The sequence below is a fragment of the Danio aesculapii genome, chromosome 24, assembly GCF_903798145.1.
Source record: "Danio aesculapii chromosome 24, fDanAes4.1, whole genome shotgun sequence".
In the NCBI taxonomy this organism is placed as follows: domain Eukaryota; kingdom Metazoa; phylum Chordata; class Actinopteri; order Cypriniformes; family Danionidae; genus Danio; species Danio aesculapii.
In genome coordinates this window covers 931,560-956,027 of record NC_079458.1, presented here as the reverse complement: position 1 = coordinate 956,027, position 24,468 = coordinate 931,560, and the positions used below count along the sequence as shown (strand labels likewise).

Genomic DNA, 24,468 nt, shown 5'->3' with positions numbered 1-24,468 from the left:
GTCTTTTTTATTCTTGTTTGTGTAAAGCACTTTGAATTTCCACAGTGTATGAAATGTGCTATAGAAATAAACTTGCTTTGCCTTGCTGATCCAAAGTTCTTCCAAAAACAATATAAAAACCACTGCGGAAACAATCACTATTATTGCAATTCCATTATATGCCACTGGTGGCGCTAACATCACACACTTCAGTAACGGAAACACAAACACTGTTATTTCAATCTCACATTTGGGCTTTCTCAGGAACCAGTGAGTTGTTGAGATCAGTTACCCATGAGCCTCTGTGCAAAAGAATTCACCAACGGCGCTCCAGGGCCAATTACTGCACACGAAGACTTTGATTAAAAACCATCCGCAAAACAATAAAGACATCACAGGTCTTTCAAACGAAGCCAACAAGCCATTAATTATTTTTGTATGCGTTAAAATCAAAAGAAATTATTTTAATTACTTGATCAGTTTGTATTTATTTTTTGCATCATTTTAATCAGAGTTTCAAACAGAGTGGATCATGTAAAAGCCTCGGTGTTAATCAGAGAGGGTGTAAATCTGACCCTCGGCAATTAGATTTCAGCTATTATGCTTTATGAGCATTCAGAGACCTTTCTATGGAGCTAATAATATGACAAAACTGTCATGTAAAAAATAGTGCAGTGTTAATTTACAGGCACCGTATTGTCATGATTCACAGTTTATTTCTCTTGTTTATCTATGGTTGTGAATTGCATTTTGGGACTTTTATCTCTGCTCTGTACACTTTTGATGTTAAAATTCAACTCTACAGTTTAACAAAGTGACTTTTATAAATTTGAAACAATATATTGTGTAACAAATAATGTATATATATATATATATATATATATATATATATATATATATATGTCAGTAAAAAACAGAGTTTATTACCAGATTTTTATACTGTAATTTAAAGCACCAACATACACAATATAGCATTTTAAACGAACAAAAATGTCAATAAACATGACTTTTGCAAACTTCTCATGGTTAAAATTCAAAAGAATAAATAAATAAGTGAGAAAAAAGCATAAATCATTCAAAGAAATGTGTTTTTTCACAGTGTACATGAATTTGAAATATGTGAATTGGAATTATTTACATGAATATTTGCATAATATAATTATTTATATTAAAATATTTTGAATTCATTCATTCATTCATTTTCTTTTTGGCTTAGTCCCTTTATTAATCTGAGGTCGCCACAGCGGAATGAACCGCCAACTTATCCAGCACATGTTTTACGCAGTGGACGCCCTTCCATCCGCAACCCGTCACCGGAAAACATTTATACACACTCATTCACACACATACACTACGGAAAATTTCAGCTTACCCAATTCACCAATACCACGCCTTTCGACTTGTGGGGCAAACTTGAATATTACATGAAATATAAATGAGTTTTTAATTATCATTATTATTTTTTTACTTTAATATTGAACAGTTGAACATATGAGCATATGATTATAAGACTATTTTTTTGGTTGATTTTGGTTTTTGTTGTTCTGAAGTCCTAGATTACAAATTTCCAGATTATAAAAATATGGTTTCAAGTTTAAGATGAAGAAGAAATTCATAAGATCAAGGTGAAAAATATAAAACTCATAATGAAATTCAGATTGCACAGAAAGAAGGTCAGAGGCCATCCACTGGAAAAAAAAGTCTCCAAAAAGTTGTCCTAAATTCGGATAAGTTATTATTCAAGTAAAAAATTAAAATAAAAAAATCAAATTCAAAACTATTTTAAATGGCATATAATTTTCAGTTGTATTAAATAACTCTTATCAATAATTCAGATTTGCACATGTCAAATTTTGTCATATTGTTAGCTCCATACATTTCAAAGATGCAATGACAATCAAACGGCCATGTTGGAGAGCAGAACGTAAACAAAGCCACTGAACAAAATTTAGCCAACACATATTTAATTATTGCTGCTAAAAACGATCACTTATTGTCATATTTTGGCCTGTACTAATCAATCAGGTAGGGAAAAAACATTTAGAGTACTACAGTATATACCATTTCAATGTGGTCATGTCATCGGCTCATGAACATTTCCTGCTTGTTATCAAACTATTTTATAACTGTAGACAAGAGGCGATTCAAGCATAAATTCATGTTATAACAGCAATCATAACAATATTTATCAACATGTGGCTCTTTTTGGATTCTCGGAAGCTATAAAAATTAAAAATGTTAAACAGAAAATATGTTGGGACCATTGTTTTTGTTTACATCCCTCAAACTGGTTTATAGACTGCCAAAAATCATAAATCAAGCAGATGAGAAAAAACAAACAAACTGTGTGAGGAACTTCAGGTATCTGTGGTCAAAATTAGGCAGGATTTCATGGTGTTCTCATAATTCCCAATCAAGCATGTGAAATATTAAGCAACTATCTTCATTAATACTGTTCATTTGCGTGTTCAACACCAATTAAATACAGTTGAGAAGTCAAAACACACACCCTCTCCTCCATACTACATGACTCTCTATGTGATTTAGCAGATTCCACGTTTATCTCTCAGCGGTTTAGACAGAATAAAAAGCTAGGAGAATGTATTAAGTACATTAACTGTGTCACCCATACCAAAAAGAACTTACCAAGACATTCAGCAATACTTTCTTTAAGATAAACATGCGCCTTAAACCACAGCATTAAGTCAATGACAGTAAAGAAGAACTTAAGACATCCAGCAATGCTTTCTTTAAAGTGTGCACGTGCATTCAAATCCATTAAAGCAACGCCAATAAACAAACTCCACAAGAACTTACTAAGAGCTTCATTAAAGGAATGTACAGCTGCATTAAGCCAATGACAATAAACCAAAACCTCAATACGTACTAAGACAATCTGCAATGATTTCTTTAAACTGTGCATGTGCATTAAACCTCAACACTACGTCATTAGCGATGTTTCCATCCACCCATTTTATGTGTATTTCAAACAATCTCTTTATAAATATGCCTCAGAAATGGCAAGATGGAAATAAACGTTAAAAAAATATGTGAATTAAAAATGGTATATACACAACTGATCTTAAAACTATGATGGAAACACATTTAGTGAATAAATAGCTGAAAAACTCACCACGAGGTTCCCGATGACCATGACCAGCATGAACACCAGGATGCAGAGCGGCTGTCCGGCCACTTCCATACAATCCCACATGGTCTCAATCCACTCTCCACATAGGACCCGAAACACGATGAGGAACGAGTGGAAGAAGTCCTTCATGTGCCAGCGGGGAAGCGTGCAGTCCTTGGAGATCTTACAGACGCACAGATCGTAGTTCTTCCCGAATAACTGCATGCCGACCACCGCGAAGATGAAGACGATGATGGCCAGAACCAGCGTCAGGTTTCCCAGAGCGCCCACCGAGTTCCCGATGATCTTGATCAGTGTGTTCAGAGTCGGCCAGGATTTCGCCAGCTTAAAGACTCTCAGCTGCAGGAGAAGATCAGGAGATGGTTTTAAAAGCAAGTCAAAGTCAGCTTTATTGTCAATAGGGAATATGCAAAAATATATATGGTCTTGCTTTCAGAAATGAGTGAAAATAAAATCAGTTTTTCCTTAAAACAAGCAAAATAATCTTTTTATAGTCAGTTAAAATCAACTTTACTAAATAAACATTGACTTGACTGTTACATGGTCAAATTGACAGTAAAGCGCTTTTAAAAACAAGTGTTTACCAAAGTTCTGTACAAGCGTCCACCAAGACTAGGCTGCACGATGCTGCAGAAGTCTATCATTGCACTATTTTGCTATTATGCGATAAATATTGCGATATGATTACAATTTTACTAAATGACTTGAATATCTCTAATTGGAAAGCATTTATCATGTTAGATCGAGCATCTGCATAACATCTAATAAACAATCTACATGTATAGATAAATACAGTAAACTGAAACTAACAGTGTTTTATCTCTATCCGCATTTAACAGTATTCAGATACAGCAATAGAATAATAGAAATGTAAATAATACAATGAAATTAATGGTTAGTAAAGTTACTAATCTTACACAGGCCTCAAAAACACATCCAGATGATAAATGATAATATGGACTCAGTATTGCACATCACTACGATGAACACATTGCCATATCAATGCCATATCGAGTCTTAAGTCAACTTTATTGTCAATCAGACCATTTGACAGTAGCTACACAACATATGCACTCCTAAAAATGCTTGAGGTTTGTCTTGTTTCTAGTCCAAATATCTAAAAATTCTTAAATCAAGAAGAAATCTATTTGACCTTGTTTTTAGACACAAGTCAAAATTAAGTGAGTTTTTCCTTAAATCAAGCATAATAATCTGCCAGCGGGGTAAGCGAGAGATGGTTTTTAAGCAAGTAAAAAACTATTTATTATCAATTAGACCACGTAACAGTCAAGTCAAGTAAAAAAAAAAAAACAATGGTTTTTAATCTCGAGTCAATATTAACTTTATAGTCAATCAGACCATCTAACAGCAGCTACAAAGAGGATTGTAATTGCTTTTTTCCAAATATAAATTTTACATCAGAAAATAGTGCACACTGATCAACAATAAATGAGTAAACACACAACATACAGACAGAGTCAGATACATTATGAGCAATATACAGATACAGTAAAAGCAATGAGTGGAAAAATGAAAAAAGCATATAAATATATATAGTTAAAATTATTAAATTACAGAATTATTAAACCCCCTGATTTATTAGCCCTCTGTTTATTTTTTCCCCCAATTTCTGTTTAACAGAGAGAAGATTTTTTCCAACACATTTCTAAGCATAATAGTTTTAATATTATTTATAACACATTTATTTATAACACATTTGATCTGTTTTTATGCTAATTTATTTTATTTTTATTAACATTTTTATTATTTGTTTTTATTTTTCTTATACTTGTTTCTTTTTTTCTTGTTTATGTAAAGCACTTTGAATTGGCACTGTGTATGAAATGTGCTATAGAAATAAACTTGCCTTGCCTTAATAACTGATTTATTTTCTCTTTGTCATGATGACAGTAAATAATATTAGACTAGATATTCTTCAAGACACTTCTATACAGCTTAAAGTGACATTTAAAGGCTTAACTAGGCTAATTAGCCAGGTTAGGGTAATTAGGCAAGTTATTGCATAACAATGGTTTGTTCTGTAGACCAGTGTTTCCCAACCCTGTTCCTGGAGGCACACCAACAGTACATATTTTGTATGTCTCCCTTATCTGACCCATTCGTTTCAGGTTTTGGGGTCTTTTCTAATGTTGATTCAGGTGTGTTTGATTAGGGAGAGGTTGAAAATGTGCACTGTTGGTGTGCCTTCAGGAACAGGGTTGGGAAACACTGCTGTAGACTATAAAAAAAATATATCTTAAAGGGGCTAATAATATTGACCTTAAAATGGGTTTTAAACAATTAAAAACTGCTTTTATTCTAGCCGAAATAAAACAAATAAGACTTTCTCCAGAAGAAAAAATATTATATGAAATACTGTGAAAATTTCTTTGCTCTGTTAAACATAATTTGGGAAATATTTTAAAAAGAAAAAGGAAATCAAAGGGGGCTAATAATTCTGACTTCAACTCTACATATAAATGTATTGTTCAAAATCAGTGTCTACGGAGAAAGTTAGTTAGAGTAATATATTTTTGATATTTTTATATACTTCTTAAACTTAGTTTTAACTGCTGGAAGTGTGCACTGCTGTCAGTAAGAGTATACGCTGCATGTGTTTATTTACCAGTCTGAATGAGCGCAGGACGGACAGACCCTCCACATTAGACAAACCGAGCTCCATCAGACTCAGACTGACGATCAGACTGTCGAAAATGTTCCAGCCCTGCTGAAAGTAATAATACGGGTCCAGAGCGATGATCTTCAGCACCATTTCAGCCGTGAAGATCCCTGTGAAGACCTGACGACCACACAAGAAGGAGAAAACATAATTAGACTCCATAATACTGAATATTTAATCATAATTTACTCCACTATATTGGAAAAAACTGACATTGGGGCTCTTTATTTTATACCATATGTATATAGCAATATTGAACAATTTCACCAGAGGAAATGTTTAGGTCTATTTGGAAATAATTCATAGTTTTAGATACATTAAGATGATTTTGTAAGGGAGTACATCTACACTGATGAAAATTATGTCTGCAAAATTATTGCAAATAATTTATGTGTTGAATTGAAACAAACTATTTAAATTTAGTAATGCTCAACTTAATTCCTTTGTTTAAATTCAGCCTACATAAAGTGTACAACCACTTAACGTAAAATAAAAAGAAGGTAATTCTGAGGAATCCTCTTTGGATCATTTTTTAGTGTATATAAACTATAACAAACCTATCATAAACATGGAGGAAATACAGTAGAGCAACGATACTATACATATAAAATATTTTAGTCAGACAATATTCAGATACACAAAGTTATTAATCCATTGTAAAAGAACACTGTAGTCTACCAGATAGACACTCTCTCTCTCTCTCTCTCTCTCTCTCTCTCTCTCTCTCTCTCTCTCTCTCTCTCTCTCTCTCTCTCTCTCTCTCTCTCTCTCTCTCTCTCTCTCTCTCTCTCTCTCTCTCTCTCTCTCTCTCTCTCTCTCTCTATATATATATATATATATATATATATATATATATATATAACACAATGAATCTTTCTTAAAGTTATGAATGTAATTTCTCATGCCTGAATACTTTAAACTGACTGAAATTATAAAAATACAGAAATGATAAATCTTTTGGTAACTTTATGGTTAAACTTTGCAATAACTCCACAAATCCTGAGTGTTTTCAAATGTAGTTCCTGGTTTGACATTGCAGATCCTGTGTTGTGACTATTGCGGATGCACATACAGTATTGTGATATTGATCCTAAAGCGATATATTGTGCAGCCTTCATTTACAGTATATAAAGTGGATATAGTATATAAAGTCGGAAATTCGACAAACTTAGAATTATGATATGAAAAGTCAGAAATGGAAAAAATAAAAATAAAGTCTTAATTGAGTTACAAAAAGCCAGAAAATTTTAAACCTCTTTTGTAATTACATTACAAAAACTAAAAAATATGAAAAACTCAGAATAGCGTAGAAAATGCGTCGGAAATGCAAGAAAGTCAGAAATACTTTACAAAAAGAAATGCAAAAATCTCTGAATTATGCTATGAAAATCCAGATATATGACAATCTCAGAATTACATTACAAAAAAAATAAATAAATCGGAAAGGCAACAAACTCAGAATTACGTTACAAAAAAGTAAATGTGACCAACTCTGAAATATGCTGCAAACAGTCAGAAACGTGACAAACTCAGTGGTAATCAAAATTATAATAGCAAAAATGAAACCCAGAAATCTGACAAACAGAACTTTGGCATGAAAAAGCTAATTATAAAATGTCAAATATACAGGTGAATTCAGAAGTATATTTTGTGCCCAATTTCTGTTTAACAGAGAGACTTCCTCAACACATTTCTAATCATAATAGTTTTAATAACTCATCTCTAATAACTGATTTATTTTATCTTTACCATGATGACAGTAAATAATATTAGACTATATTGTTCAAGACACTTCTATACAGCTTAAAGTGACATTTAAAGGCTTAACTAGGGTAATTAGGGTAAAGTTAGGGTAATTAGGCAAGTCATTGTATAACAGTGGTTTGTTCTGGAGGCAATCCAAAACTAATATTGCTTTAAGGGACTAATAATATTGACTTTAAAATGGCTTTAAATCAATTAAAAACTGCTTTTATTCTAGCCGAAATAAAACAAATAAGACTTTCTCCAGAAGAAAAAATATTAGAGGAAATACTGTGAAAAACTCCTGAATCTGTTCAACATCATTTGGGAAATATTTGACAGTAAAAAAGTTCATAGGAGGGAGAATAATTCTGACTTCAACTATATGTATAAACAAATGTATAGTGGGCAGAGCTTATGTAGTGGGCAGAGCTTGTTGTGTTGTGGGTGGAGCTTGTTGTGTAGTGGGTGGAGCTTGTGTGCAGTGTTGTGATTGACAGGCATTTGATCTGCATGAGTTGCGTGCAGCGGCATCAGCAGGTCTGCGGTTCGCTGTGTGTTTTCTTTGTCATAAAAGTTGCTCTGTTTCTTGTTCAGTGTGTGTGAGTGTTTGGATGTGACTGTGATACGTGACACGCCAGCAGAAAACACACACTGTGAAGATGAGCAGAGCAGAAGATCAGCCTCTAATGAGCTCTTTCATCTGACCAATAAACCCAGACCTGCAAAAACAGCTCCGTCTCCTCTGAGGGGCCGGCGCATGAAAACACACTCAGAAGCACTTCTCGTGGCCACATTCATTTTCTTTTTGGCTTAGTCCCTTTGTTCATCAGGGATCACCACAGCGGAATGAATCACCCACTTATCCAGCATATGTTTTACGCAGCGGATGCCCTTCCAGCCGTAACCCAAAATTATAAATACAAATATTTATATATATATATATATATATATATATATATATATATATATATATATATATATATATATATATATATATATATATATATATATATATATATATATGTATATATATATATATATATATATACATATATACATATATATATACATATATATATACATATATATATACACATATACACACATTTTTTTAATTTATTTTTTTTTATTAAAAATCTCTATTTTTTTTAAAATCCACTTTATAAAAATAAAAAAGTAAATTCAGGTCACATTTTATCAAACAAAGTAATTTAAAAACAACAAAAAACTAATTAATAAAAATGTATAAATATAAACAAGCAAGCAAACAAACAAACAAACAAGCTTTTCTCAGGACATTGAAAACACACACACAAATAAATAATAATAACCTAAACCTTTTAAGTAAAATACAAAAGGAGTGTATTGTGGGACATTCAACAAAATAACTATCCAAAGATAAAAGTAAATAAATAAATACATTTCTCATGACATAAAAAACTAATAAATGATAATAAAAGTAAAATGCGAAAATAGACAGGCAGACAGACAGGCAGGCAGGCAGGCAGGCAGGCAGGCAGGCAGACAGACAGACAGATTTCTCAGGATATATAAAACATAAATAAATGATAATAATTTAAAAGTTAAAAAAAGTCAAATATAAAAATAATGTATTGCAGGGCATAAAATACAATTATCCTCCAAAGATAAATAAATGAGTAAATAAATAAATAAATTTGTCAGAATATAAAAAACATAAATAATTTAATATCTAAAATACAAAAAGTAAAATAAAAAAAAACTCTAATGAAAAAATAATGCATTATGGATGAACAAAATATGTGTTTAAAAATAAATTAATAAACAATAAATTAAGGTAATCCAAAAAAGTAAATAAATAAATAAACCTATTCAGAGCACTGTGAAAAGCAAAATACCAGAAAACACATGCAGGATATCCAACAAAAAAGATAATAAATAACATTAAAAAGGCTGAATAAAAAAATAAAGAGAAGGTCTGTAATGAGTGCTGTAGGTGTGAGTGAACATAAGAGCTGATCATCTGCTATTCACCTTATTCTCTGCGTATGAGCGGGCGCAGCCATTTAAATCATTTTGGTTCGAAACTTCCGCTCTCATTCACTTCCATTCATTTTTAAACGTTAAAAACAGCTCGTTTTGCTGCTTGGTGTTGCAAACTGATACTTTCTTATGACATTATTCTACTTTGTCTGTATTGTAATGCAAGCACTTGTTTGTAGAGTAAATAGTGTGACCGTTTATTATTCCTAGTCATTTCTCCCATCGGCAACTGAATCGGAAGTTCTAAAACAATCGCAAAAACGTGCACACTTCTGCATTAAAGATAAGGTCAATAAAGCCTCCAGTACTGTGATGCTCACTTTCAGCTTTTTCAGCTCACTGCAGCCTGACTACAGGGACTACAGAGGACTATAGGGTACATTTAAAGTTCACCCAAAAATCTAAATTCTGTCATCATGTACATGTTTCACACCTTTATGACTCTCTTCTGTTGAACACAAATTAGATTTTGAAGAATTTTGGAAGCCTGTAACAATTGGTTTCCATGGAATTTGTTTTTCCTACTATGCAAGTCAATGGTTACAGGTTTTCAGCATTTTTCAAAATATCTTCAGCATTGTGTTCAACAGAAGAATGTAACTTAAAGATTTGAAAACCTGCAACAATTGAATTCCATAGTATTTGTTTTTACTACTTTGTAAGCTAATGGTTACAGATTTCAGCATTTTTCAAAATATCTTCTTATGTGTTTGTTTAACAAAAGAAATAAAGTAATAAAGAATTGGAAATCTGTAACCATTAACTTCCATAGTTTTTTTTCCTACTATGAAAGTCAATAGTTACAGGTTTCAGCATTTTTCAAAGTATCTTCTTATGTGTTTGTTTAACAGAATAAATAAAATCACAAAGAATTGGAAACCTGTAACTACTGACTTCCATAGTATTTGTTTTTCCTACTATGAAAGTCAATGGTAACAGGTTTTCAGCATTTTTCAAAATATCTTCTTATGTGTTTGTTTAACAAAGAATAAATAAACTCACAAAGAATTGATAACCTGTAACTACTGATTTCCATAGTATTGGTTTTCCAACAGTATATGTAAGCCAACGGTAAAAGGTTTTCAGCATTTTTCAAAATATCTTCATTTGTGTTTAGTATAAGAAAGTAACTTAAAGATTTGGAAACCTGTAACCACTGACTTTCATAGTATTTATTTTTTCTACTATGCATTTTTTCAAAATGTCTTCATTTGTGTTTAGTATATGAAAGAAACTCGTGAAACACTTGAGGGAGGGAAAAACAGTGAGTAAACGCTCAGTTTTGGGTGAACTGCCCCTTTAAGACTTTTTTTTATAACAGCTTAAATAAACAAACGCCACCAATCCCACTATAAAACAATGCATGCATTAATATATGAATCTAAAATAATATGTGATATTATTAAGATTATTAAAAATGAGAGTTGACAAATACAATAAAGCTGAAATAATTAAAAACAATTATAAAATTTATCTTTATTTTTAATCAATAAAACTGAAATGTTGAACTGGAAACTTACATGATAAATTAAATTAATCTACAATTATTAAAGCTAAAAATGAAATATTTAAAATATAAATGTAAATATACTTTAAAAAATATTGAAATTAAATAGAAAAAAGGGGGTCATGGTGGTGCAGAGGGTAGCAAAATAGCCTCACAGCAAGAAGGTTGCTGGTTCGAGCCCCGGCCGGGCCAGTTGGCATTTCTGTGTGGAGTTTGCATGTTCTCCCCGTGTTGGTGTGGGTTTCCTCCGGGTGCTCCGGTTTCCCCCACAGTCCAAACACATGCGCTATAGGGGAATTGATGAACTCAATTGGCCGTAGTGTATGAGAGTCTGTGAGTGTGTATGGGTGTTTCCCAGTACTGGGTTGCAGCTGGAAGGGCATCCGCTGTGTCAAACATATGCTGGAATAGTTGGCGGTTCATTCTGTGTGTGTCTGTAAGTTTGTTTGTGTGTTTGCGTGTATCTGTCTCTGTTTGTGTGTCTTCCTCTGGGTCTTCAGTGTCTTTCCACCCGTCAGTGTGTGTTTTTCCATCTAACACAGATTACAAACAACATGTGACCTCTGACTCTCATCTGCTGCGACCTGAGGCCTGAGACACACACACACACACACACACACACACACACACACTGTATGACTCAGGGCTGTCTGACTGTGTCTCTTTGTGAAATGCAGAATCAGCCGAACATGCAACAGTTCACACCGACGTCAATCAGCTGACAGCAAACATCACATCTCTGAAACAAACCTGTCTAAAAACACACACACCGCAGTCAGGACGCTTTCACACTCACACATACAATGACACATTCGTTTTGTACAGCTTAGTGTGAATGTTAATAGTGATGATAATTATTATGATTAAATTGGAATAAAGAGTTAAGTAATGCAAGTAGTGTATTTATATAGTGCATTTATCATGTATGGCCATACACCCAAAGTGCTTCACAATCATGAGGGGGGTCTCGCCACACCACCAGCAGTGTGCAGCATTCACTTGGATGATGCGACGGCAGCCACAGGACAACAGCGCCAGTGCTTCACCACACACCAGCTATTGGTGGAGTGGAGAGACAGTCAGAGTCAATTCAGGGGATGGGGATGATTGGGAGGCCATGATGGGTAAGGGCTGATGGAGGGAATTTGGCCAGGACACCAGTGTTACACCCCTACTCTTTACCAGAAGAGCCATGAGATTAGTATTGACCACAGATAGTCAGGAGCTCGGTTTAACGTCTCATCTGAAAGACGGCGCTCACTGACATTATAGTGTCCCCTTCACTATATTGGGGCATTAGGACTCACACAGACCACAGGTTGAGTGCCCCCTGCTGGCCTCACTCACAACACTTCCAAGAGAAACCTAGTTTTCCTAGTTTTTCAAATAATAATAGAATAAATAAAATACAAAATAATAATAATAATAATATTAATGATGATGATGATAATAATAATAATAAGGTGTTAATGAAAAGTATTATATATATTTTTATGAAAATCTAAAAATGCCAAAATAAATTATCCAAAATAAAATAAAATAAAATGCCTTGGCAATAATAATAATAATAATAATAATAATAATAATAATAATAATAAAGTGTTAAAAGTATTTTTTTAATTAAAATCCAAAAATGCCAAAATAAATTATCTAAAATAAAATAAAATTAAATTAAATTAAATGTCTTGGCAATAATAATAATAATAATAATAATAATAATAATAATAATAATAATAATAATAAATTGTTAATGAAAAATATTATATATTATATTTATGAAACTTCCAAAATGTTATCTTGGCAACGGCCACAGCAAAAATAAATACAATGAAATAAATAGCTTGTAAATGTTACAGCTAACTGTAATATATAAATAAGCAATAAAAAAAAAAGGAAAATAACAAGAAAAATCTGCATCAGTTTTTGAAGTATTACTTGTTTTACTGAATCCAACCTTGGCAACCAGTACTAAAAAAGGTTGCAAATTCACACACTCACAATTCTTCGGCTTAGTCCCTGATTTATTAGAGGTTGCCACAATGAAATGAACCACCAATTACTCATGCACAGTCATGGGACAATAACCGTTTTCAAGGTATACCGCGGTTTGGAAAACTCAAGGTTTTAAAATGGTCAAACATTTCTACTATACCGTTTCTATGGTGTGTGTACAATTTTTATTTATTTATTTACTTTTGTAGTGTTTAGGACAACACTATCTCAGAGAAGATATCCAAAGATGCTGTTTAAACCATGATATTTTTACCCAAAGGTTATCATAACGTCAGAATCTTACACCGGCCCATGCATACTCATGCATATGTTTTAATGTATCGGATGCCCTTCCAGCCACAATCCAGCACTGGAGAAACACCCGAACACATTCTCATTCACACACACATACACTACAGTTTATTCAGTTCACCTATAGACCTTATTCTTGAGGTACGAGCAGGAGCAGCTATTGGAATCTTTTTGGCTCGAGACTCTCATTCACTTCCATGTATTTTTATACATTAAAAACAGCTCGTTCTGCTGCTTGAGGATGCAAACTGATGTCTCCTCATTATCTCATTCTTCTTTTTATGTACAGTCATGAACACACTTGTTTGCAGAGCGAGTAGTTTGACTGTTTTCTGCTGTTTATTATTCCTAGTCATTTCTCCCACAGGAAACTGAAACAGAAGGTCTAAAATGATCGCAACAATGAGCTTTTACTCTCGCATTGTAGCACACGGTCAACAGAACATGCAGAACTCCACACAGAAACACTCCTGGGCCAGCCGGGACTCGAACCAGCGACCTTCTGTCTGTGAGGCGACAGTGCTACCACAAAACAAAACACTTTATATTTGATAGCTGCAGTGTGAGGCGTCATGTTATGGAGAGATCCAGAGAGAGCAGAGTTGGAGAGAGACGGACAGATCTGATCTGATCTGATGGAGGAGAAACTCTGCTGAAGGAGATGAACGCTCCACACTTTAATCTACAGACGACAGAGTTCAAAACAGCAGCAGGCAAAACACATACCAACACAACACACACCTCTTCTGCAGCTCAGCGCATGCAACGACCCAGCACACACACTTGCACACTCACAAAACACAACACTCCTGCAGTTAAGTTCACGCAATGATCTCCCATCACACACAAACACACACACAACACTCCTACAGCTCAGCACATGCAATAACCCCCCAACATACACACACACCTACTGCACAACACACAAACCGTCTACAGCTCAGCGCATGCAATAATCCCCCAACACACACACAAACCTACAACAGTCCTGCAGCTCAGTGCATGCAACACCCCCCCCCATACACACCTACTACACTACACTCCTGCAGCTGTGCTCATAATGAACACCCTACACACACACACCTACCTACAAACCTGCAGCTCAGCACATGCAATAACCCCCCCCAACATACACACACACACAATAACCCCCCCAACATACACCTACTCTACAACACACACCACATCTACAGCTCATTGCATGCAATAATCCCCCAACATACACACAAACCGACAACATTCCTGCAGCTCAGTGCATGCAACACCCCCCATACACACCTACTACACTTTACTCCTGCAGCTGTGTTCATAATGACCACCCTGCACACACACACACCAACAACACTTCTGCAGCTCAGTGCATGCATTGACCCCCTGCGCCCCCCCCCCCAACCAACACACACACACAGACATAAATCTACAACAACACAACATTTCTGCAGCTCAGTACATGCAACGATCCAACACACACACATACACACATCTACACAACACACGCCACAACACTCCTGCAGCGACTGGCCAGTTTATAAGAGGATATATTTGTGTATTCTTGTCTATATTTGTCTATTTCAGAAACTTGAAGCAGCACAACTGTTTTCAGCTCTGATGAGAATAATCAGAAATGTCTCTCGATCCTCATATTATACTGACCCCAGAAGGATCATGTGACCCTGAAGACTACAGTAATATCATTGACTGTGACAGTAAATGAAGTGTGCGTGTAAATATGCAGTAAAAGTGTGCGTCTCACCAGGTTTCCGACAGACAGCATGCGGTTGAACTCGTCCGTCATGGGGTAATGCTCCAGCGCCATGAACAGTGTGTTGAGGACGATGCAGATGGTGATGGCCAGATCCAGAAACGGGTCCATCACCATGATCTTCACCCACTCCTTCACCTTCAGCCAGCGCGGAGAACACGTCCACAACCAGATATTGTGCGCAAACACGTACCAGCACGGGTGACACTTCTGCTGCGCCTCCTCCAGCTCTGACACACAAAACACAATTAATGATGGCTGCTTTCATAACACTGCTTCATCTTTTGGAATATTTGTTTCGAAGCTGTGGCATGCTTCAATGTTGAGGTAAAGTTGGCATGTGATAGACTCCTTATATTTGCTTATGAAAGGTCAAAAACCAAACTTGATTGAGGGTGGTGGGCCAGAGGTGAACATACCATTAAAGCTGCCATGGTAATTTCCTAATGCGAACTGTATTAATTATACTTTTATAATGAACGTCATTCATTCATTTTCCTTCGGTTTAGTCTCTTGTGTATCACTATTCCAGCATATGTTTTACGCAGCAGATGCCCTTCCAGCTGCAACCCAGTACTGGGAAACACCCATACACACTCATTTAAACACACCCACGCACACACAAAGGCCAATTTAGTTAATCAGTTCCCCTATAGCGCATGTGTTTGGACTGTGGGGGAAACCGGAGCACCCAGAGGAAACCCACACCATTCGGGGAGAACATACAAACTCCACACAGAAAAACGCCAACTGATCCAGCCGGGACACTCGAACCAGTGACCTTCTTGCTGTGAGGCACCATGTCACCATAATGAACTTCTTACAATAAAAACATAAGCACATTTAGTGTTGAATGCTGAAGACACCACTCATTTTCTTCAAGTGACAGTATTAATATTTTAAAGTCAATGCATAACTTTTAATTAAAACATTTCATTTGGCTTTTTTCGTAGCTCAACAATTAAACAAACAACAAAAAAGAAAAAAGAAATGACAACCTCTCTTAAGGCCCAAGCTGTTTTTACATGCATTTTTATTTCTCTTAGCTATTTGGGCTTACTGAACCTAATTAGAATCCAAATCTAAGTTTTCTCTTTTGATTTGATGTACTTGTAGAGAGAAATGATGTCCGTATATGTGGACTCGTGGTCCGAATTTACATAAAACCCTTTTTCCTAAATGTTTTTTTAATGCATATTAACATAGAATTTTTATTTGTATTTTTTTGACGATCAGAGAGTAAAAACAACATTTTTTTCCATTTTGGACAGTTAAAATAGTGTTTGGGACATTTCATGTGCTGCAAAACAGTTGCAGGATGACACTGTATGTCTGTAACAAAATATAAAACACTCAAAGTATTTTAAATAGCCGCTTAAGAGCTAAAATGTGCTGTCCCTGAATGTGGACACTCAAGCCCTAGGAGGTTATAGGCATTGGCCCCTAACCTTCCCATCACTCTGCATCTCTTCTCAGATGCGATGGAAATGGGCCAAATCAAAGGTTACCATGGGCCCTAGTTTGCCCTATACTGTTTCCCATGCTACTGTGAATATTCAGACTGAAATCACATGTACTGTAAATATAACTTGAAAACAACATCAGCTCTATTTAACTGACTGTGAACAATGATAGTCATTTGCTGCTGCTGACATGATTTCACTATTTAGAGCTGGCAAAGAATACCTTTCTGAAATTAAATTAAGGAGAAAGTCCAAATTTGTGAATATAAAACCAACTTTACCTCAAATGTAATAAATCAGCATGATTTCATCAAGATGACCTATCATGGCTCTTTTTACAACATGTAAAAGAAGTCTCTGATGTGCCTAGAGTGTGTATTGACTAATGTAAGTTGAGATGACTAGAACGATTAATTTGATTCATTTTTTTTCTATATAGTGCACAGAATGAACAATTCAAACAATAGAAACCTTGAAATGTACAACAAATAATCATATTCTATTATATGACATGATAAGTGAATTTTGATAGGTCATACTTTCAATGTAATGTCATTTGCTTTGTGATTGCCTTGTGCATATTCATAGATGTTTGTCTGAGTTTTTCTTGCATTTACTTGATTTTGACCAGCAGGTATCCCACTGAGGTAAAGTTGGTTTTATATTTACACATTCAAACATTCTCCCTTATAATATAATTTCAGAAAAGTGTCATTTGCAAATTCTAAATAGTGAAATCATATTAGCAGCCAATGATAATCAAAATAGAGCATTGTTCACAGTCAATTAAATAGTGCTAATGTTGTGCTAAAGTCATATTTACATGTGATTTCAGACCAAATATTCACCACATTACCACATTAAACAATATAGAAAGCATGTCACAAGTTGTCTCTGAACCAATGTGCAAGTATAAAACCAACATTACCTCAAAGGTATCACTAGCATGAGGTGTTTCCAATGCTATGAAATAGTGAATCATTTTGAGAAGCAATTGGTTTATCTTTCAAAGTTTGAAAAGCTCAGCTTCTTCCATCACTAAACTCAAGTCAACAATCTTTAAAACAACATCAATGCTCTTTTAGACTTTTAATATTTGCTCTTGTTAAAACCAAACACTTACAGCTCGATCCACTGACTCCATTTTGTATTTTTGTCTCTTAAACTCCGCCTCCAAACATGTCAACCAATCTGATGTTTGCAAACCAGAAGTGCACAATGATTGACAGGTGTTTCTGAGGGATTCAGATTGGTTCTCTCAAGTTTAATTTGTTTCTGTTTAGTTTGTTCCTCAAGGCTCACACGTTTTCATTGTATTTCACTATAATCTAAAATAGTAATGAGCTTAAATAACATTGCACTATTATTAGAGTAGGTGTATAACCCTGTCTCAATGAATAATTCACAAAATGATAATGCAACTTCACATAAATCTGAAAAGAAATTACTAGAGGTATTAAGTTACAAAATGTATAGTCTTTTGCTATTAGTTCTAGATGTTTCATCACTAATTACTGTACTTTGGTAATTATTGCACATTTAAACCACTTTTAAAAGGTTCACGATGCTTTAATGTTGTTTTTCTAATATTAAAAAGCTTCTCCAGTGAAATCAGACCAAATTAAAAGCCAAAAACTTGAAGGCACTCCAAGGTTTTACAGTTTTCAGTGTAACCCACTCATCAACAACACAGTCTGTTTCTAAACACCGCCTCCAAACACATCAGCCAGACCAAGTGCCAGCATACCTGAAGTGTACAATGATTGGTTCCCTGAAGTTAGATAGCTTGTTCTGGTTTCAAGACTCACACTTATCCATTACATTTCCCTATAATATAAATATTAATGCCCTCAAATAAATATGCACTATTATTAGTGTAGGTGTATACCCTGTCTGACTGAATAATTTATGGAAAAATTATAAACTTCCCGGCGATGCAGTGGCGCAGTAGGTGGTGCTGTCGCCTTCACAGCAAGAAGGGTCGCTGGTTCAAGCCTCAGCTGAGTCAGTTGGTGTTTTCTGTGTGGAGTTTGCATGTTCTCCCTGCGTTCCTGTGGATTTCCTCCGGCTGCTCCGGTTTCCCCCATAGTCCAAAGACATGCGGTGCAGGGGAATTGGGTAGGCTAAATTGTCCGTAGTGTATGAGTGTGAATGAGTGTGTGTGGATGTTTCCCAGTACTGGGTTGCAGCTGGAATGACATCCGCTGCGTAAAAATGTGCTGGATAAATTGGCGATTCATTCCGCTGCGGCGACCCCGGATTAATAAAGGGACTAAGCCGAAAAAAAAATGAATGAATGAATGTTTCAGCACTAATAACTGTAGTTTGGTAATTATGGGACATTTAAACCACATTTTAAAAGTTTCACGATGCTTTAAAAGTGTTTTTCTAATAGTAAAAAAGCTTCTCCAGTGAAATCAGACCAAATTAAAGCCAAAAACTTAAAGGCATTGCAAGGTTTTACAGTGGTTTCAGTGTACCCACTCATCAACAACACAGTCTGTTTTCTAAACCCCGCCTCCAAACACAGCATAACTAAAGTGCACAATGATTGACAGGCATCTAGAGTTTCCGATTGGTTCCCTGAAGTTAGATAGCTTTGTTCTGGTTTCAAGATTCACACTTATCCATTACATTTCCCTATAATATAAATATTAATGCCCTCAAATAAATGTGCACTATTATTAGTGTAGGTGTATTTCCCTGTCTGACTGAATAATTCATGAAGAAATAATAAAACTACACATAAATCTAGAAAAAAAAAACACTTCAGATATTAAGTTACAAATTATTATTATTTTTTTTCTGTTTTCTTGAAACCACTAAATATGTTTCTATTAGTTTTAAATGTTTCATCACTAATTACTGTAGTTTGGTAATTATCGGACATTGAAACCACATTTTAAAAGGTTCACAATGCTTTAAATGTGTTTTTCTAATAGTAAAAAGCTTCTCCAGTGAAATCAGATCAAAGTAAAGCCAAAAACTTGATGGTACTATAGTTGTTTCAATGAACCCAGTCATTTTGAACACATCAACAATTCAGTCTATTTACTAAACCCCGCCTCCAAACACATCAGCCAATCCAAGTGCAGCATACCTGAGGTCCACAATGAATGACAGGCATCAAGAGTTTCTGATTGGTCCTCTGAAGTTAGATAGTTTGTTCCTGTTTTAAGGCACTGTAAATATTTTTAGGACTCACATTTCACTGATTTCTGTCAGGTAGGGTGGATTTATAAGCAATATTAAACCACCAAAGTGTACAGGATAGATTTCACATCAGTCTATATGCATGAATTGAACAAAACTTTACATAAGCTAAAGAAACTATTGTCTGTTGTATCGGTCTGAATGTGAATAAACCATGTTTTGTTTTCTAAGCAGTACAAATGATGGTTGCAGTCAAAAATGTGCATGCGATAACTGCTGATTTAAACAACAAAGTAATTTACAGCTCAGCACTGATAATCTCAGGGTTTGTAGCGAACGCCGCATGAATAGGTCAGAATGAAAGGTTAGCATGTTGTTTTTTCTCCCCAGCTGAGCTTGAATCACACTTGACAAGAGAAGACGCGCGTTCAGGAGGAACCTGTAAGCTTTCTAATGAGGAATGAGACCGAGATGGACATTTTGAGGATCTGGATTTGGCTCTGCGGCAGTAATGTGCGAGTACTCCTGCGATGAGTGTGTGATGCTCCACAGCAGGTGTGGTCCACCTGTCAGGCTTTATTTCATCCTCCGCAAGAGAAAATGACCAACAAACAGACCTTCAGTTAACACCAGCATCACCTGAACACTGCAGGATGCAAAGCGAGGATGACGGAAAGTGTTCTTCTTTTACTGAGTGTTCATGCTGAATTATACAAATATAATAAAAGGGAACATACAAAATACACAAAACTAGTTATTAAATTAAAAACTAATTATTTTAACTATTTTATTAGTGGGGTTTGCCTTATTCTTTTATTTGAGAATTTGTTTTCCCTTGATTCTAATTGGTTGTTAGAGACCTTTGTTATTTGTTCTATGGGGTTGCTAAGCAGTTGTTGTTGTTTCTAAGGGGTTAGTAGGTAGTCTATGTTGTCTTCTAGGGGGTTGCTATGATGTTTTCGTTTATCTACGGGGTTGTTCTGAAATCTGTGTTGTTTCTGGGTGTTTCTAAGGTTATCTTGTTTCTAATTGGTTGTTAGAGACCTTTGTGATTTGTTCTATGGGGTTGCTAAGCAGTTGTTGTTGTTTCTAAGGTGCCCCTTAGAAACAGCAAAACCTAACAAGCCCATATAAACAACACAGACCCCCTAACAAACCATTAAGAAAAATGGACACTCAAGCAACCCCTTGAGCAAACTGAATTGTCACAATTCATTAGATACAACAGACACCCTAACTACCCCCTTTAAACAACTCAAAAAACCATGACAACCCTTTAAAAAACAAACAAAATCCTAGCACATGCCTGCTAAAACATATTTCATAACAACCTTTAAAAAAAACAGACATGCTAGCAACCCCCTCGAAACAACACAGACACCCTAACGATCCCTTTGAAACAACACACACCCCAACAACCCTTTAGAAACACTAGAACCCTAGCAACACCCTAGAAAAAAACACAGACCCTTAAAACCCTTAAAAAACAATGAAAACTCTAGCAACATCTTAGAAACAACAGACACCCTAACAACCCATTAGAAACAACAGACACCCTAACAACCTCTTAGAAACAGCAAATCCCTAACAAGCCAGCAAATCCCTAACACAGACCCCCTAACAACCCAATAGAAAAGATGAACACCCTAACAACTCCCTTAGAAACAACATATATTTCAGAACAACCCCAAAGATAAAAGAAACATCATAGTACCCCCCTAGAAACACCACAGACAACCTACTAACCCCTTAGAAACAACAACAACTGCCTTAGGAACCTGCATAGAACCAATAAACAAAGGTCTCTAACAACCAATTAGAAACAAAATAACCCTAGCAACACCCAGAAACAACACAGATTTTCAGAACAACCCCATAGAAACAACAGAGACAAACCTGCTAACACCTTAGAAACAACCGCAACTGCATAGCAAACCCCATAGAACTAATAACAAAGTGTCTAACAACCAATTAGATACAAGATAACCCTAGCAACACCATGGAACAACACCGATTCAGAACAAACCCCTAGAAACAACACAGACAACCTACTAACACCTTAGAAACAACAGCAACGGCTTAGCAACCCCCATAGAACAAATAAAGTCTCTAACAACCAATTAGAAACAGATAACCCTAGCAACACTGGAAACAACACAGATTTCAGGACAACGCCATTGATGAAAGAAAATCACAGCAACCCCTAGAACAACACAGACAGGGGTTACTAGGATGTCTGTTTTTTCTAAGGGATTGTATATGGTCTGTTGTCAAGGGTTGCTTGAGTGTTTGTTGTGTCTACGGTTTTGTTAGGTGTTTGTGATGTTTTAAGGGGGTAGCTATTTTGGAATGTCTATTGTGTTTATCTTTTCTATTGGGTTGTTAGGGGCTCTGTGTTGTTTCTAAGGGCTTGTTAGGATTTTGCTGTTTCTAGGAGGTTGTTAAGTGTCTGGTTGTTTCTAAGAATTGCTAGGCTTTACATTGTGAGTTTTAGTGGGGTCTGTGTTTGTTTCTTGGGTGTTGCTAGGGTTCCAGTGTTTCTAAAGGGTTGTTAGGGTGCCTGTTGTATAAAAGGATCGTTAGGGTGTCTGTGTTGTTCCGAGGGGGGTTGCTAGGATGTCTGTTTTTCTAAGAGGTTGTTATGAAATATGTGTTGTTTCTAGACATTTGCTAGGATTTTGTTGTTTTTAAGGGTTGGCTGGGTGTTTGTGTTGTTTAAAGGGGGTAGCTAGGGTTATGTTGTCTCTAAGGATTATTACAATTTATTCTATCTCTTAAGGGTTGCTAGAGGGTACATTTTTTTCTAATGGTTGTTAGGGGGTCTGTGTTGTTATAGTGGCTTGTAAGGGTTTTGCTGTTTCTAAGGGGTTGTCGGATGTCTGTTGTTTCTAAGGAGTTGCAAAGGTGTCTGTTGTATCTATGGGGTTGTTAGGATGTCTGTCGTTTCTAGGGTTTGGTTAGAATGTTTGTTGTTTCTAAGAGGCTGTGTTGTTTCAAGGGGGTTTCTAGGGTCCTCTGTGTTTCGAAAGGGTTGATTAGGGTGTCTGTTGCTTCTGAGGGGTGTTAGGGTGTCTGTGTTGTTTCTAGGGGGTTTCTAGAAGGGTTGTTTTCCTTGTACTGTACAATAGATACAGGTTGTCAAGCATTGCTTGACATTTTTTGTTTTGTCTTGAGTGCCCAAAAATTATTTTCTCATAGGAATGATTAAAATTCTTGGCAGTACAATATACAGTAAGTACTATGATTACCATGGTAATTTTTGTAAAGGGTATGTCTGAGTGCTTTGCATTACAGCTGTTCCAGAGTCAGCATATTTATAAACAAATAAATCAGTAAGTGGTAGCAAGCAATCTATCATACACGTAATGTACGCATCATCTGACATAACGCGCTCATTACAGTAAATTTGGGCCCTGCTGCTGTCCTGCCGTGTCAGCTTTCACATGCGTGATAATGAGGATTGTGGCATTTCTTATGCTAGCAGATCTAAACTCAGACCCTGTGAGCGCAGGCCTCCTTCTGTTAGCAACTTTTGTGCTGACCAATCAAGAGTCCAGAAAAGGACAAAAAAAAATATGGGCCATTTTTGTTCATTGGTGACATTTTCTCAGCAGCGTCTAGTCAGGAGAGCACACTACCCGTACAGAAAAAACAATAGACTTTTGTTGAAGCATCATGATGTGGAAAAGGCTCCAGTAGTCTTAGGAATCCTACAAAAAGGTCTTAAACTGCTCAGATTTGACAGAATGTAAAGTTTGCAGTCAGAAAATTCAGTCTTTTTAACATATTTTTCTAACTTTTGATGATCTGAGCTGATTTTAATATTTATAGCTCCTACTGTATGCAACTATTTATTTATGCTTTTGTTTTAAGACTAACAGCAAATAAAAACATAATACTTTTATGAACAAAAGAAGATAGGTTTTACCTCCTATTTTAATACATAAAGTCATACGACAGCGCTGTAAGAAGCATTGCAAAGCGAATAAAAATAGTATGTTTTACTATATACACTAACCAGCCACTTTATTAGGTACACCTGTCAACTGCTCATTAACATAAATTTCTAATCAGCCAATCAGATTGCATTTAGGCATGTAGACATGGAAAAGAGCATCAGAACTGGGGAAGAAAAGGGATTTAAGTGACTTTGAACGTGGCATGGTTGTGTGCTCAGCCAGACGGGCTGCTCTGAGTATTTCAGAAACTGCAGATCTACTGGGATTTTCACGCACAACCATCTCTAGGGTTTACAGAGAATGGTCCGACAAAGAGGAAATATCCAGTGAGCGGCAGTTCTGTGGGCGCAAATGCCTTGTTGATGTCAGAGGAGAATGGCCAGACTGGTTCCAGCTGCCAGAAGGCAACAGTAACTCAATAAGCACTCGTTACAACAGAGGTCTGCAGAAGAGCATCTCTGAACACACAACACGTCCAACCTTGAGCAGATGGCCTACAGCAGCAGAAGACCACACCGGGTGCCGCTCCTGTCAGCTAAGAACAGGAAACTGAGGCTAACAATTCACACAGGCTCACCAAAACTGGACAATAGAAGATTAGAGAAACGTTGCCTGGTCTGATGAGTCTCCATTTCTGCTGACACATTCGGATGCTCGGCTCACACATTTAACATGAAAGCATGGATCCATCCTGCCTTGTATCAGCGGTTTAGGCTGCTGGTGGTGGTGTAATGGTGTGGGG

The 24,468-nt window shown here is 35.8% G+C and overlaps 1 protein-coding gene across 1 annotated transcript in view; it reads right to left on the bottom strand.

Moving 5' to 3' along the window:
* scn5lab (sodium channel, voltage gated, type V-like, alpha b) overlaps window positions 1–24,468 on the bottom strand; it is a 215,579-nt gene that overhangs the window by 94,614 nt on the left and 96,497 nt on the right. Inside the window, exons 13-15 of the mRNA XM_056450963.1 lie at window positions 15,143–15,381; window positions 5,757–5,930; window positions 3,113–3,469 (exon numbers count right to left, since the gene is read on the bottom strand). Of these exons, the coding sequence (XP_056306938.1) occupies window positions 3,113–3,469; window positions 5,757–5,930; window positions 15,143–15,381 (770 nt within the window). The remainder of the gene's footprint in view (window positions 1–3,112; window positions 3,470–5,756; window positions 5,931–15,142; window positions 15,382–24,468) is intronic.